This window comes from Lissotriton vulgaris, chromosome 2_1 (genome assembly GCF_964263255.1).
Source record: "Lissotriton vulgaris chromosome 2_1, aLisVul1.2, whole genome shotgun sequence".
Taxonomy (NCBI): domain Eukaryota; kingdom Metazoa; phylum Chordata; class Amphibia; order Caudata; family Salamandridae; genus Lissotriton; species Lissotriton vulgaris.
The window spans coordinates 674,319,418-674,335,234 of record NC_141687.1 but is presented as its reverse complement, the minus strand read 5'-3'; the positions used below and the strand labels follow the sequence as shown (position 1 = coordinate 674,335,234).

The 15,817-nt window shown below is 46.7% G+C and overlaps 1 protein-coding gene across 3 annotated transcripts in view; it reads right to left on the bottom strand.

Annotated features, from left to right (window-relative positions):
* HIPK3 (homeodomain interacting protein kinase 3) overlaps positions 1 to 15,817 on the bottom strand; it is a 565,819-nt gene that overhangs the window by 356,501 nt on the left and 193,501 nt on the right. For all 3 annotated transcript variants that reach the window (XM_086955870.1, XM_086955868.1, XM_086955869.1), the window contains exon 3: positions 9,027 to 9,150. In XM_086955870.1, the coding sequence (XP_086811996.1) occupies positions 9,027 to 9,150 (124 nt within the window). The remainder of the gene's footprint in view (positions 1 to 9,026; positions 9,151 to 15,817) is intronic.

Sequence of the window (15,817 nt, the reverse complement as noted above, 5' to 3'; positions counted from 1 at the left end):
ACAGAAGAGGCACTCTTATGGCTCCGGTATCGTCAGCGGAGGAGCGGCGGAGCCAGGCTTCTGTGACGTCGTCCTAGTCGGCGTGGAGAGCTACGGAAAATTTCCAAATGCTGCTGGCGCAGGGGATATTCACAAGGTGAGGAATCCACTGGCAGATGTATCCATCAGAAGGGAGTGCTGAGATTCCCTTGCGGGCTGCAGTCTTTAGGTTGCCGGCTGGGCCACGTCACGCTCAATGCGGTTGGGCCATGTTTCCACCTTCTACCTGCTTTGTGCGGCAGGCCAGGGCCTACTACACCCCTGGCTGCGTATGGGCCGGTTTGGAGGCCTTGTGACGGGTGGACAAGCGGATAGCCGCATTTCCTGCCTCGAGTGCGGCAGGCCAGGGCGTCCTACACCCCTGACTGAGTATGGGCAGGTTTGGAGGCCTTGTGCCGAAGGGACAAGCGGATAGCGTCATTTCCTGCCTCGAGTTTCATTTACCATCTACGCCGGTAAGGGCAGCGCAAGGGCGCCTTATGCAGTTAATACCTACATAACCAAGTGGAGCTATGGGTCATTACTAATGTATGTAGTGGTATGTCCTGTGTGGAAATAGCCAGTGCCATAGTAGGACACTGCATACCGACTCCGGATTGCGTATGATGGTCAGCTGTGATGATTCATGGGCCACATCTTGCAGTCTATGCCCTGATGAGAAATGTTTTGTTACATTGCCAGGGTGTGCACCACAGGCGGGTACAGTGATTTGATGGTGGTGTGCCTAATAGGGGCATGACGTTACTATAATGTGTATGCATAATGTGTTATGTTAAGTGCAGGAGTCACCTGTTGCCCTAACTAATGTTTAGGACAGTGGCCCAATCGGCCAAGAGGTTTCTGCAAATACCTGTAAAGTCATGACAAGTGCCTAGTGGCACAGTAAAATATGTGATTGTGTTCTAATGTATTTTTTATGGCTAATACAAAGGCTATATTAATAGAACCTTGTGTGGAGTTTCTTTTGTGGTGTGCCTAGTGCGTCGCTGCTGTGTGAGTGTGTTGCGCAAACGCTTTACACATTATCCCAGAGGCAATCCTGAATGCTCTGCCATGCTACCTAGGGGTTGAGCAGGGGTTATCTTCAGCGTATAAGAACAATTGTTACTTACCTGTAAACAGGTGGTTCTCCAGTATTGGTGTCTTTCATAGATTCACATGCTTGAATATTCCCCGTCGTCGAAGTGGGAGTCCCACGGTAAATAAAATAGCAATAATGCTAATAATATATATATATATATATAATATATAAAAATATATAAAGTATTATATAGGTAGCAAAACTGAAAAATATGCACTTAAAACCTTTACAAAGGTTACTACATAGGAATGCATTAGAGAGAAAAAATTCCTTTGTAACATATCAGTGTCATTATGTTAGTCCAAACTGCAGCCAATCAGGCTCAAGCACCCTCTAGAACCTTCTCCTCAGAAGCTCAAGCCCTCAGATTTTCGTAGCACTAGTAATAATAGCGCATGAGGAGAAAAGAGCCTCTGAGGGGAGGATGGGTGGGTCGCATGTGAATCTATGAAAGACACCAATACTGGAGAACCACCTGTTTACAGGTAAGTAACAATTGTTCTTCTCCAGTATTAGGGGTGTCTTTCATAGATTCACATGCTTGAATAGAATAGATAGCAGTATCCTCCTGGAGATGAGATTGCAATATCTCCACACAATAGAAGAACAATATATATAGCATAAAAGCAAAGCAATCTCAATAATGGAGGAGGGAAAGAGGCTCACCTTATTTGAAAAGATGACGAAGCACTGCTTGCCCCACTGCGGTGTCCGCCTCGTTGACAGCATCCAAACAATAATGTCTGGTAAAGGTGTGTCTGCTGGACCATGTCGCTGCACGACAAATCTGGTGTAGAGGCACTCCGGCAAACAATGCGATGGACGACGCCATCGCTCTCGTAGAATGTGCTCTCACTGGAGTAGGTAAAGGCCTGCCAGCCTGCTGATGGCAAAACGATATGGCTGATGAGAGCCATCGTGTTATGGTCTGTTTAGTCACTGAGTGTCCTTTGCGCAGTAGTCCATATGCTAAGAGTAGCTGATTGGATTTACGAAAAGGGGCTGTCCTAGAAATGTAGAATTTCAGACACCGTTTGATGTCTAAGGAATGTAGACGTTGTTCCGCAGGGGATTTAGGATCCGGGAAAAAAGTCTTTAAGAAAACTGGCTCGTTCAAATGGAAGTCAGAAGGCACTTTTGGAAGAAAAGAAGGATTGGTACGAAGGGACACTCCATCAGGTTTGAACTGCAAATATGGAGGTTTGATGGTGAAAGCGTGTAAGTCACTGACTCGACGAGACGAAGTTAAGGCTAAAAGCAAAGCCACTTTCCAGGTCAGAAATTTGAGATTTGAACGATGAATTGGCTCAAATGGAGGTTTCATAAGTTGTGATAACACCACGTTGAGGTGCCAAGCTGGAGGAGGGCGCCTCAACGGAGGGAACTTCCTGAAAAGTCCCTTAAAGAACTGTCTGATGATCCTGGATGAACAGAGAGACGCAGAGCCGTCATGACGGTAGCGTGAGATGGCCGCCAAAAAGACTCTCAATGTGGCATGTGAAAGACCAGACTGAGCAAGACTTAAGAAGAACGGTAACAGTTGTTCTGGAGTAGAACTGATAGGATGTACGTTGGATGCTGCGCACCAATGACAGAAGCGCTTCCACTTTAGCCTATAGGTTTTGATTGTTGATGGGGCTCTAGCCGACGCTAGAATGTCTCTACAGTCCTGAGGTATACTTAAAGAGGCAAACTCCATGAATTCAGGTTCCAAGCCCATAATTGAAGCGTTGACGGATCTGGATGACACACTTGTCCGCCGTCCATGGTTAGAAGATCCGGACGTGGATGGAGGCGAATTGGTTTGCATTGGGACATCAGAAGGAGTTCTGAAAACCACGCCTGTCTGGGCCAACGTGGGGCGATTAAGATCAAGCGGCATGGTTGCCTGCGCATCTTCCATAACGTCCTTGGTACCAGTGGGAGTGGTGGAAACGCATATGCAAATAGGCCGGTCCAATCCATGAGTAGGGCATTGCCGCTGGACTCCGGATGTGGATGCCAACTGGCAAAAGCCTGGCATTTTCGATTCACTGGCGTTGCAAATAGGTCGATCTTGGGATGACCCCATTGGTGGAACACGAGGTCCAGAGTCGGCTGGTGTAACTCCCATTCGTGAGTGGATGACGCAGACCTGCTTAGTGAATCTGCTAGTATGTTTGACGCTCCCGGCAAATGGACCGCTGTCAAGGAAATGTGGTGACGAATTGCCCATTCCCAAATCTTCTGGGCAAGACAAGACAGGGGCTGAGATTTCGTGCCTCCCTGCTTGTTCATGTAGTGCATGCTGGTGGTGTTGTCCGTTTGAACCAGCACCGATTCTCCGTGCACCACCGGTAAGAAGGCCTTCAGCGCTAGAAAGATCGCCAGCAATTCCAGCCTGTTGATATGCCAGGATTTCTGAGTCGCCGTCCACTTTCCTTTGATGGAGAGATCCAGGAGATGGGCTCCCCATCCGTCCATGGACGCATCCGTTGTCAATGTCAGATCTGGAGCCTGGATAAGGAAAGAGACCCCTTGGTCCAGATTGGTCCGTCGCTCCCACCAGAGTAGACTGTCCCTCATGCCAGCTGTGACTGTCACCTGGTCGTTGAACGACCCCGACACCTGTCGCCATTGTAGGTCCAATTCCTCCTGAATAGGACGGGTACGTAATCTGCAATTCGGGATCAGTGCGATACAAGATGACGCCATCCCCAGAAATGATTTCAACATTCGCACTGAAACTGACTTTCTTGTTCTGATGGTGGAGACCAGATGAATTATCTTCAGTCTCCGTTCGGGAGAGATGAACGCTTTTGACACGTCCGTGTCTATAACAGCTCCGAGGAATGTCCTGCTTCGTTGAGGAGTGAAATGTGACTTCTTTACATTGATGGTCAACCCTAGGGAATTGAAGAGGGTGAGACACAAGCGTGTGTCGTGATGCAACTGACTTGCGGATTGGGATTTCAACAGGCAATCGTCCAAGTAAGGAAATATTTGGACCCCTTGAAGACGCAGGTAAGCCATAACCGGAGCCAGAACCTTCGTGAACACACGGGGAGCTGATCTGAGGCCAAACGGCAGGACCTTGAATTGATAGTGGTTGCGTCCCACTTTGAATCTCAAGTACTTTCGATGTTGAGGAATGATTGGTACATGAAAATAGGCGTCTTGCAGGTCTATTGTAGTCAAAAAATCGCCGCTGCAGAGAAACCGCAAGACTTCTGACAATGTTAGCATGCGGAAGGACTGCTGTTTCAGGAAGAGGTTGAGGTACCTCAAATCCATAATGGGACGCCACTCCCCCGTCTTCTTTAGAATGAGGAAGAACCTCGAATAGAAGCCTTTCTCCCGCTGTGATAGAGGAACCACTTCGACTGCTCCCTTTGTTAGTAATATTTGAACTTGATGTTGTAGTTCTTCGAGATGGGGAGGTGGCGGACCCGAAGGCGGAGATGGAGGAGGAAACTCTGTGAATTCCAAGGCGTGACCCTTGCGCACAATGTCCAACACCCATTGGTCCGATGTTATTTGAGACCACTGGGAGTAGAACTGCGAGATTCGACCTCCAACATCCTGTTGAACTGGCAAGTCATTGTCGTTTGCTGGTGTTGTTGGCCCCTCTATAATTGGACTTCCCTCTATAGGGTCTGGATTGTTGTTGGCGAGCAGATTGAGGGTTCGAGTACCGTTGGTTTCCTTGACTGTACTGGCGGTACTGAGACTGTCCTCCTCTGTTAAAATTGGACGAGGTGCCCCGCCCCCGTGCAGCACGAAAGGGCTGTTTCTTAAATTGTAATGACCCAAGCGACTTCGCTGTGTCTGTATCCTTTTTTATGGCTTCCAAAGAAGCATCAATTTGGGAACCGAACAAAGATTCGCCATCATACGGCATGTCTATAATCAGTGACTGGACCTCTTGCCTGAAAGAAGTAGACTTTAACCATCCCTGGCGTCGGAGCGCCGCCGCACTGGCCAGGATACGGAATGCAGTATTCGCCACATCTACAGCACAGTCTATAATTTCTTCCGAAGCCCTTTGACCATCTTGAAGGACCTGGAGCGCTTCCACTTTCGATGACTCAGGAAGTTGCGCAAGAAAACTGGACATGTCTGACCACATTTGTCGGTCGAAACGACCCAAAATTGCGAGAGCATTCGCAGCACGGGCCGAAGTTGAAGCCATGGATGAAAATTTCTTTCCGATTGCATCCAATCGGCGTCCCTCTCTATCGGGAGGGGAAGTGACAGGCGCTGTAGGATTACGTGCACGACGTTGTGCTGCTTGAGTTACAACTGAATCTGGCTTTGGGTGAGAAAGCAGACAAGCAGGTGAGCCAGTTGGAGCCTTGTACTTCTTCTCCAATCTAGGTATCTGGGCCGGCAAGGAGTTAGGAGCCTTCATAATCTTCTGCCCTTCCTTCCAAATAAATTCAATAATCGGAATTGTATGCACCTGTTTATACGGTTGATTTTTGAAATCATACAGAAAACAGTCTTCATCACGTTGAACTCTTGTCAATTTGAAGCGGTCCGCCGCCTTGTCCATAAGTTTATGAAAACTAGCAATGTCCACAGGAGGTGAATCACTTGAAGGGACCTGTTGCGGAGAAGGTGTTTGCACTCGATAATCATCAAACTCCTCCAAATGAGGATCCTGTTCACCTTCCGAGTCCTGACACACCTCTCCCTCCTCTCTCTCTGGCTCTGAGTCAGTGTCAGTAAGTGGATTAGTAGCCAGGGGAGCACTCAAATGTACTGACTGAGCCGACTGTCTTGGAGGAGTAGGTCGTGGTTGATGTGACAGTGGTACATCAATAGACTCATGAACCGGAGTACCTTGAGGAGTAGGTGGAAAACGTCTATTATAATCGTCCAACATATGTTGGAGGTTAGAGAAAAGTGTCATTGGAATAGACGTCATAGGGATTTGCACGCATTGATCTTCGTGCTCGTCTACCTGCTCAACTTCTTCTTCCGCTTCTTCTTCAGAAGAAGTGTCTTGGCATTTAATGATTAACTCTGAAGGACTCCGTGCATCCCCATATACAGTGTCATCTGGAACTGACTCAGTCTCATGGTCAGAAACGAACAACTGAAGTGGTGGTTGTAGAGCAGGGGATTGAAAGTGGAATGCGGAATCTTCCTCTTTACTGAATGAGGACTGTACAGTAGAAACTGAAGTGTCCATGGCCACCAAAGGCATGTTGGCAAAGGAAGAAGAACTGGAAGTTGCCGTCTCCGGTAAATCTTTAGGCGCCTCCGTGGACGTAGAAGGCTTAGGTCCTACTGTCGCTGGTTTGCTCATTGACGAGGCCGTCGATGACGCTATCGTCGACGATGCGGTAAACGTCGCCTGGTCCGCCGACGGTGACTGTATTGCAGACGGCATCCTAGACATCGAAGGTGTCTTCGTCGACGGTGTCTTCGTCGACGGTGTCTTCGTCGACGGTGCCTTCGTCGACGGGAGCCTTCGTCGACGGGAGCCTTCGTCGACGGGAGCCTTCGTCGACGGGAGCTTCGTCGACGGGAGCTTCGTCGACGGGAGCTTCGTCGACGGGAGCTTCGTCGACGGGAGCTTCGTCGACGGGAGCTTCGTCGACGGGAGCTTCGTCGTTGCCGTCGACGGGAACCTCGTCGACGAGGCCTTCGTCGACGCTGGAATTGACGACGATGGGTTCTTCATCGACGATGGCTTCTTCGTCGACGATATAATAGGGATCGTCGACGAGATGGAAGAGACAGAGGCTCTCGTCGACGAGAGAGCCGTCGTCGAAATTCTCGTCGACGATGACGACGCCGAAGTCGTCGTGACTGTAGTCGTAGACGAGGCCACAGCAGCCAATCTCGTCGTCGGAGTGGTCGTCGACGAGCCCGTCGACGACCGCGCTGTGAGAAGTGTAACCACTTTAATAGAAGCTGGAAACGACGCCTCAGAGTCAGATCTCGTGGGCGTAGTAACAAGAGGCACAGAAGCAGCAGGTGGAACTGTAGCCACAGTCAAAGCCAGCTTTCTTTTCTTCAGGAAAGGAGATGGCAACTCCTGAACACTGCCACGCTTAGAAGCCACAGAAGAAGTTGCTGACTGAAGGCTTTCTGCGTCAGAAATAACAGCGTCCTTATCTTGAAGGCGCTTAAGCCATAATAGGAGGCGACCCTCCCTGTCCTTAAGGGTTTTAGGATTGAAAGTTCTACATAACCTACAATCAACCACTTTGTGATCAGGATACAAGCAATAAATGCACTTGTCATGTGGGTCCTTCTCAAATAAGCGTAATTTCCCACAGGAGGAACAAGGTCTAAATAAAGACTTCTTACTTGACATCTTTGAACAAACTGAGAAGAGTAGATAAGTTGAAAGAACTGAGCAGAGCTCAGGGAGACTCCCTTCACACGACGTGCGGTAGAAAATCTGAGGGCTTGAGCTTCTGAGGAGAAGGTTCTAGAGGGTGCTTGAGCCTGATTGGCTGCAGTTTGGACTAACATAATGACACTGATATGTTACAAAGGAATTTTTTCTCTCTAATGCATTCCTATGTAGTAACCTTTGTAAAGGTTTTAAGTGCATATTTTTCAGTTTTGCTACCTATATAATACTTTATATATTTTTATATATTATATATATATATATATATATTATTAGCATTATTGCTATTTTATTTACCGTGGGACTCCCACTTCGACGACGGGGAATATTCAAGCATGTGAATCTATGAAAGACACCCCTAATACTGGAGAACTCCCTTGCTTAGACTAGAGCGGTGGTTTCTGCCTGGCTTAGGTTCATGTCCTAGTCAATCAGACACTCCATTTTGAACATTATCAAACTAAACATGGGTCAAATCAGCTTTATTGGCCTTGGATGTGACTAAAGACTCTTCAAAGAGTGAGGTGGTTCTTACATGAGAAGTTATGACGAGATTTGGAGTAATGGAAGGTTTAATATCTATAGTTATGGAGGGATATCATGAACCCCAAGCTTTGGTGATAGTTAGCAGGGTTCTCAGTCAACCTTTAAGCCTTAAGTGGGGAACCAGAATCTAGGCTGCGGTGCCTTTTTTCCCCCTTCTGACCACACTCCTTGTTCTTGCCCCTAAACCAGCAGCCATGAAAATACAGCCATATCAAGAGATTAAGGCATTATCTTTGGTAATTCATAACACAAAGTATAACTTGTTGCAGATGGTGTGATGTTTTACCAGTCAAAGACAAATACCTCATCTGAAACTCAGAGGGCACTTCTACATATCGTTATTAAAGTGTCATGAAACATGATGAACTTTGAGCAGTTGCTTCTCATGTCCATTAACCTGATTAGAGAGGAGTTGGATAATATGGGGTATTAGAACTCCCACTCACTTTAGTGATAGCTTGGCTAATATTGGGGGATCTCAAGAGCCCAGCTGGCAAGCAAGTTAAAAGCTCTGTGTCAGGAAACTAAATGCACTTACACAAAGGGGGGAATATATCGATCTCTTGGGTAGGCAGGATTCCAACAATCAAATTAACATAATTGAGCAGCAATTATACACGTTTCAAGCCATACCTATCTGACTGAAGGGTATTCAAGGATATGCAGAGGGATTTTGTGTGGGAAGATCTTTCACAGTGCCCAATGTGAATGAGAGGCAGTGCTGTATGGATTGTTCAATGTCAAAAACCCCATGTAGTGTTTGTGGTATTTAAAAAAGGCAATCTAACAACTCTATTGATCTTCTTTGGTGCAAACGTTGTTGGACTTTAAATAGATGCCATTTGATTGCTAAATTTAACAAGACCCTTTACCTCTTTAGACAACTGTTATAAACGCTTTTATAATGTGAATGTAAAATATTTGCAAACAAACCCCATAAGTATATACAATATGTTTAGCACATCTTTCTAACAGAAGCGTTGTTGAAAAAAGTCAGAAGGACTCTACCTGGTCATACTCCAATGCTCCTGGGTAAAGCGGCCATCCAAGAAAGAGTTCAGCGATCACACACCCAAGCGACCACATGTCAATGGCTTCACAAAACGGCAAACCCAAAATAATCTCAGGGGCTCTGGAAAAAATAAATGATATGTTACAAGCTAGAAAAACACAGGATTAAATATGGCAATAGCATTTGACAAACTTTTTCATGGTTAAATATCTGAAATAAGGGTGCAATTTACCATTAGAAAATAAAATGCAGATTAGTGTCTGAAAATTGATTTATAAGCTAGTTTGCCAATAAAAGCAAAGGTTTTGCTGACTACGGTCTATGTTTTCCCCATGTACAGCACATCCTCATTTATTATTTTTTTGCTTGATTAATTTTGCTTGATTAATGCTTGATTTTTAAGATCACGGACCATCTCAAACATTTGATAATTTGATAACTAGAGCACAGGCAATGGAAAGGATGCTATGCTTATCCAATAGTGATTAATAGTTGGCTTTACAATTCAGTGACTTTCTTTATTTAAATAAAGTACACCAAATCCCACTCAAATTAACTACCAAAACATTAATTTGCATGCTTGTTAGTGTACAGATTCAAACATCTTAATCACTTTATTAAGTCTGGAGTAAAAAAGTATACATTTCATAGTCCGATCTATATTACTAGTGACATACCTGCGCATTCATCACTATGTCTCCATGGCCAGAACTTTGGTCATATGTTGACTGCCGTCATTTCTTTAGCTTAGAAATGACGGCTGTCAATATATGGCTAAAGTTCTCAATGAAGCTCGTGTAACTGAGAACAATGGTATACTATGAAAGATCTCACGTTGTGTTGTCTGAAACAGGAAGATTTCAACCCATTACCAACCACTGGAAATGTCTAATGTGGAGTGCTTTCCAACCGAGGTGTGTCGAAGATCATAAAATATTTACTTACCGGGGATTCTAGAATCTTCAGAAATCTAGGTCTATAAGAAAAAAATCCACTTGTGCCAGTTTACACCACGTAGTAAAGTGAAAAATGAGGGCAGTGTTCTCAAATCACAGCTGTACTAATATCCTCTGTGATTATGCCAATGCTCCTTTAAGGTCCGATACTGGATTCTAGCAAGTCTCATACACCTTTTAGCTTCCAACGGTGTTACAAGGGGTCCCTCATTTTCCACCACTGATGTTGCTGATAGAACTGTACACCGGCCCTACCACAGACCTTGGCACTGCACCGCCCTACCAAACATCATCTGCCACCGCATTCTGTGCTAATCCTTACGCGGGGAACGGACTACATTCCCCAGCGTTCCCTCGTGGCGCCAGCTAACTACGTCACGCCAAAGCGCCAGGAGGCGCGTTATAAGTCCAGAAGGGCTCCCATAGCGCGGGACGTGCTGCCCGGCCAAGGGCGGGCCCGTCCCGCGCCCGTCAGTGAAAGGATGAGGCTGGGTTGGGGCACCCCTCTGAGCGGTTGTATTCTCCCACACTTTATCATCAAATGAAGGGGGTAAGACTCATTCGAACTTATATGCCCCAAAAAAATTTATGACTTCCACTTTTTCTTAGATTGAAAAAGACTAGCATTTGCTAGAGGGACCATTACAGTACAATGGTTTAACGTACTCCTTTGGAGGGAAGGTAGTTTTCATAAGTTTTTGACAGCTGAACAGGGGGTTCCTCTGTAACTGGGTTGACTGGTGGTTTATAATCCTGAGCACATATGGTTAATTAGAAACATCTGCACGGTGGGGATAAGAGGCTTGGTGTGAATTTGTGGGGTTAACACCATCTGCTGTTAAAATGGGTAAATAACCAGCCGCTAGCAAAAATCAGACATCAATAAGTGAGCCTCCAACAACAACTGTGATAGATAAAATACTTCTAAGGGCCATTGGGGTAGTGTCCACAGAAATAAAGCGAACAGAAAGGATGTTCTCCCTTTCCCTGGATATTTGCGCACTAGACTGAGGTGACAAGGGCACCAACCACCTCATATACATCGCACTCCACTCCACTATCCACTTCTGGTCAATCCCCTATTCTGATATCAGTGGCCCAAGAAACACAATCTCAAACATCTAATAGGGGATCCTCATTGCGGATCACTCGAACCCGTAAGCAATTAGATAGAGCCAGTAGTCTCACCAACACTACAAGCAAAGGGAATCGCAAAGCAACCCCAGGTCTAGGGCCAAAAAACAAAAAACAATGTGCAAATAATCAGGCAGTCACATTTGATCTAGATGACAAAACAAGTTACTTACCTGTAACTTTAGTTCCCCAGTATTGGTAACTTTCATAGATTCCCATTGCTTGTATCATTCCCCGTCGTCGGAATGGGAGCCTCGGTAATTATATATATATATATATATATATATATATATATATATATATATATATATATATATATATACATATACATACACACACACACACACACACACACACACACACACACACACACACACCTAGGCAAATACACCCTAATAGGTGTAAAAAAGTAAAAAATTAGGCCTAGGCCTCATATTTTGTAGCCTATTGGTGTCATTATGTAAAAAGACCCAAAAGTCACCTTAGCAACCAATCAGATCAGCCTCACCCTGTGGAACCTTCCTGAGAAAGCTCAGAGCCTCAGATTTTCGTAGCCGTTGCTTTGCCACCTAATCACCTAGCCCTAAAGTGAGCTTTCCCAGGGGAGGCGGGTGGGCGCATGGGAATCTATGAAAGTTACCAATACTGGAGAACTAAAGTTACAGGTAAGTAACTTGTTTCTTACTCCAGTATTGGAACTTTCATAGATTCCCATTGCTTGTATCAGAGTAGATAGCAGTTAGCATACCTCAAACATTTCGTGCATAGTTACAGAACCATTATAAACCAATGATATCACAAATTATAACAACCATAAATCAGTAACCATAGCATAATAAACGAAATGTTTGAAAAAACAGGAGGAGGGAAGAGAGGAAAGCTCACCTCTTATTGGAAGAGATTTCTCAGGACTGCCTGTCCAACCGCCGAATCCTCCTTTGCAGCCGCCTCCAGGCAGTAGTGCCTCGTGAATGAGTGAGTACTGCTCCAGGTGGCCGCTCTGCTAATATCCTTTATCGATACTCCAGCAAATAGCGCTGTTGACGCTGAGCTGGATCTTGTGGAATGTGCCTTCACCTGTCCTTGCAAAGGCTTGCCTGCCGCCTGGTGGCAGAAACGATCGCACTTGATATCCATTTACAAATCCCTTGCTTTGACAATGGAAATCCTTTCCTTGGGGCTCCGAAAGCCACAAACAGCTGGGGTGTCTTCCGAAATCCAGCTGTGCGTTGTAGATAGAATTTCAAACATCTCTGAACGTCCAGAGAATGAAGTGTCCTCTCAGCCTGGGTTGAAGGCCGAGGAAAAAAGGAATTCAGAACCACCGGTTCATTAAGATGAAAGTCTGTTGGTACCTTCGGAATGAACTTGGGGTTCATACATTGGATCAATGTATCATTCTTGAACTGCAAGAAAGGTTCTTTGATAGTTAAAGCCTGAAGTTCTCCTACTCTCCTTGCAGAGGTGAGTGCCAGAAGAAGCGCCACTTTCCATGATAGGAACTTCAGGTCCGCCCTATGTATTGGCTCAAATGGCGATCTCATCAGTTGAGCCAGGACCACATTTAAGTGCCACACCGGAGGTGGGGGCCGAACTGGCGGAAAGACTCTAAACAGTCCTTTCAGGAATTGTTTTATTACTCTTGCTGATAATAGAGAAGGGCCCGATCTTGTTCTTCTATACCTGGAAATAGCTGCCAAGTGGACCTTGATGGAAGCATGAGCCAGACCTGCCTGTGCCAAAGATAGAATGTATGTGCAAACAAAACAGGTGATGGATCGAATGTGGATCAATGTCACACATTCACCCCAGTCCAAAGATCTGGGCCCAAATCCATTGTTTTTTTGCACTCCACACCACCCTGGGTTAGACAATGGCGATATGCAAATCAGCTCTGACCCTGTGCCCTATGGGAACAGTCCAGTCCGAATTAGAAAAGCCATGTCCTTCCCAGAACGGAATCAAGCATCCGAGGACCGGACCGGTTTCGAGGTAACACCTCTCATCATCCAGTGGTGTGGAGTGCCTGGGACCCACGTAAGACATTGATCTACATTCTGTCCATCAAATTGCTTTTTGTAATTTTCTCCCTGAGTGTACTGGGGTAGCTCAGACGTGGGTCCCAGAGCCTCCACACCACTGGAGTCAAGCTAGCCGGGATGATGAGGTGTTACCTCGAAACCGGTCCGGTCCTCGGATGCTTGATTCCGGTCTGGGAAAGATATGGCTGTTGTAGTTCGGACTGGACTGTTCCCATGGGGCACAGGGTCAGAGCTGATTTGCATAAAGCCATTATCTGACCCAGGGTGGTGTGGAGTGCAAAAAACGATGGATTTAGGCCCAGATCCTTGTACTGGGGTGAATGTAAGACATTGATCTACATTCTGTCCATCAAATTGTTTTTTGTAAAGATAGAATGTATGGCAAGAGTTGATGCGGAGCTGAAGAGAATGGATGCACTCCTCTCTGGCACCATAAGTAGAACCTCTTCCATTTCGCTCTATATGTCTTATTAGTGCTAGGAGCTCGTGCCTGCGCCAAGATGTTCCTGCATTCTTCTGAAATGTCTAAATCCTTAAACTCTCTGTATTTAGGAGCCAAGCTGTTAAATGAAGCGAGCTCGGGTGGAGAACCTGGCCGTTGTACATTGACAGAAGTGTCTGGTTAGGGTGCAGATGAATGGGCTGCTTCTCCGATAGAAGAAGCAACTCCGTGTACCAGAACTGGCGAGCCCAGGCAGGCGCTATCAGTATCATCCTGCACTTGTCCATCTTGAGCTTCTTGAGGACTCGAGGAATCAGGGGAAATGGCGGAAAGGCGGAAACAAACGCGCCTGACCAAGACATCGAAAAGGCATTCCCCAGTGACCCACGATGGTGTTCCCTGCTTGCATAACTCCGGCATTTCTTGTTCATTGGTGTTGCAAACAGGTCGATCGCTGGGGTCCCCCAACAGGAGAAGATGTTCTTGACCACTGTGTTGTCCAATTCCCACTCGTATGAGACTGCCCTCAGGCGGCTTAGCGTATCCACCTTCGTGTTGCATACTCCTGGAAGGTGTTTTGCCACGAGCGTGATGTTCTGTGAGATTGCCCATTCCCACAGCATCTGGGCTTCCTGAGAAAGCAGTGGCGAACTTGTGCCTCCCTGCTTGTTGACGTAATGCATTGCGGTGGTGTTGTCCGTCCGCACTAGGATTGCCGAATTTGAAATCCTTGGAAGGAAAGCCAACATTGCCAACCGAATAGCCCTTAGCTCCAGAACGTTGATATGTAAGCGACGTTCTCCCGGAGTCCAGTGACCACTGACTTGGAGGTCTTGCATGACCGCTCCCCAACCCTGAAGGGAAGCGTCCGTGGTAATGACGCGAGGAGCCGGTGCCGCCTTGAAACTGAGACCCACTGTGAGGTGAGATCTTTTCATCCACCATGAAACCGTCCGTTTCATCTGCTGGGTAACCGTTACTCTGTCGTCGAACGACCCTTCCACCTCTCTCCACTGAAGGTCCAGTTCCTCCTGCAAGAGGCGCATTCGCAGCCTGCAGTGCGGAATCAATTGACGAGCTCCGAAATAGGGCAGATAAGAGGATACCCGGCGCCCTGGTGCTGTTAGACCTCTCCGCGGCGTTTGACACCGTCAGTCACAAACAACTGTTGACGCGGATGAGAGACTTCGGCATCCGGGGCACAGCCCACGCCTGGTTTGCTTCTTTCTTACAAGGGAGGACACAAAGAGTTCAGTTGGGAGAATTGCTCTCCACTGCATCACCAATCTCTTGTGGAGTGCCACAGGGGTCGGCTCTGTCGCCCCTGCTATTCAACATATACCTTCAACCACTGATTGGACTTCTGAATCAGATGGATTGTCAGGTATATAACTACGCTGATGACACCCAAATCATTATCCAAATGGATGATGGGGCGCCAGCAAATCTGCAAACCATCTTGAAGCAGACAGCTAACTGGATGTCACTGAATTCTTTAAAAATCAATCCGGAGAAGACGGAAGTTCTACCTGTTACCATCGCCGGCAATCCATGGCATGATGGATTCTGGCCGAGGGAACTTGGACCGCCCCCGGAGCCGGCAGTGGCTGTAAAAAGCATTTCCATTTATGTGGATGACAAGCTTTCCATGCGGAAACAGGTCACCACGGTGGTAGGAACTTGTGTTGGCATGTTGCGTCAACTTAGGAAGATCGCGCAATTATTGTCCCATTCTACCCTGCGAAGGGCGGTCTCTGCTATGATCCTTGCAAGACTGGATTATGGTAACTCGCTCTATTTGGGCTTACCTCAAAAACTCCTGGATAAACTTCAGATGGTGATGAACGATGCCGCTAGGCTCATTCACAAGAAACCCAGGAGCACGCATGTGTCCCCACTCATGCGTGAGCTACATTGGCTCCCAATAAGGCAGAGGGTGCTCTTTAAAGGGTTATGCATTGCACATGAATCCCTTTATGGTAAGGCACCAAGCTACATCAAGACCCGCCTGACCCCATACATACCGGCCAGGGTGTTAAGATCTGCTGAAGCAACTTTGCTCATGCAACCTCGGTTTAGATTGGCGACAGTGGGCGGTCGTGCCATTTCCAACACCCTCCCAGGGGTCTGGAACAGTCTACCGGTGGACTTGCGCAAAGAACCCAATTTGCTGACTTTTCGGAAGAGGCTGAAGACTGTTCTTTTCCAGAAAG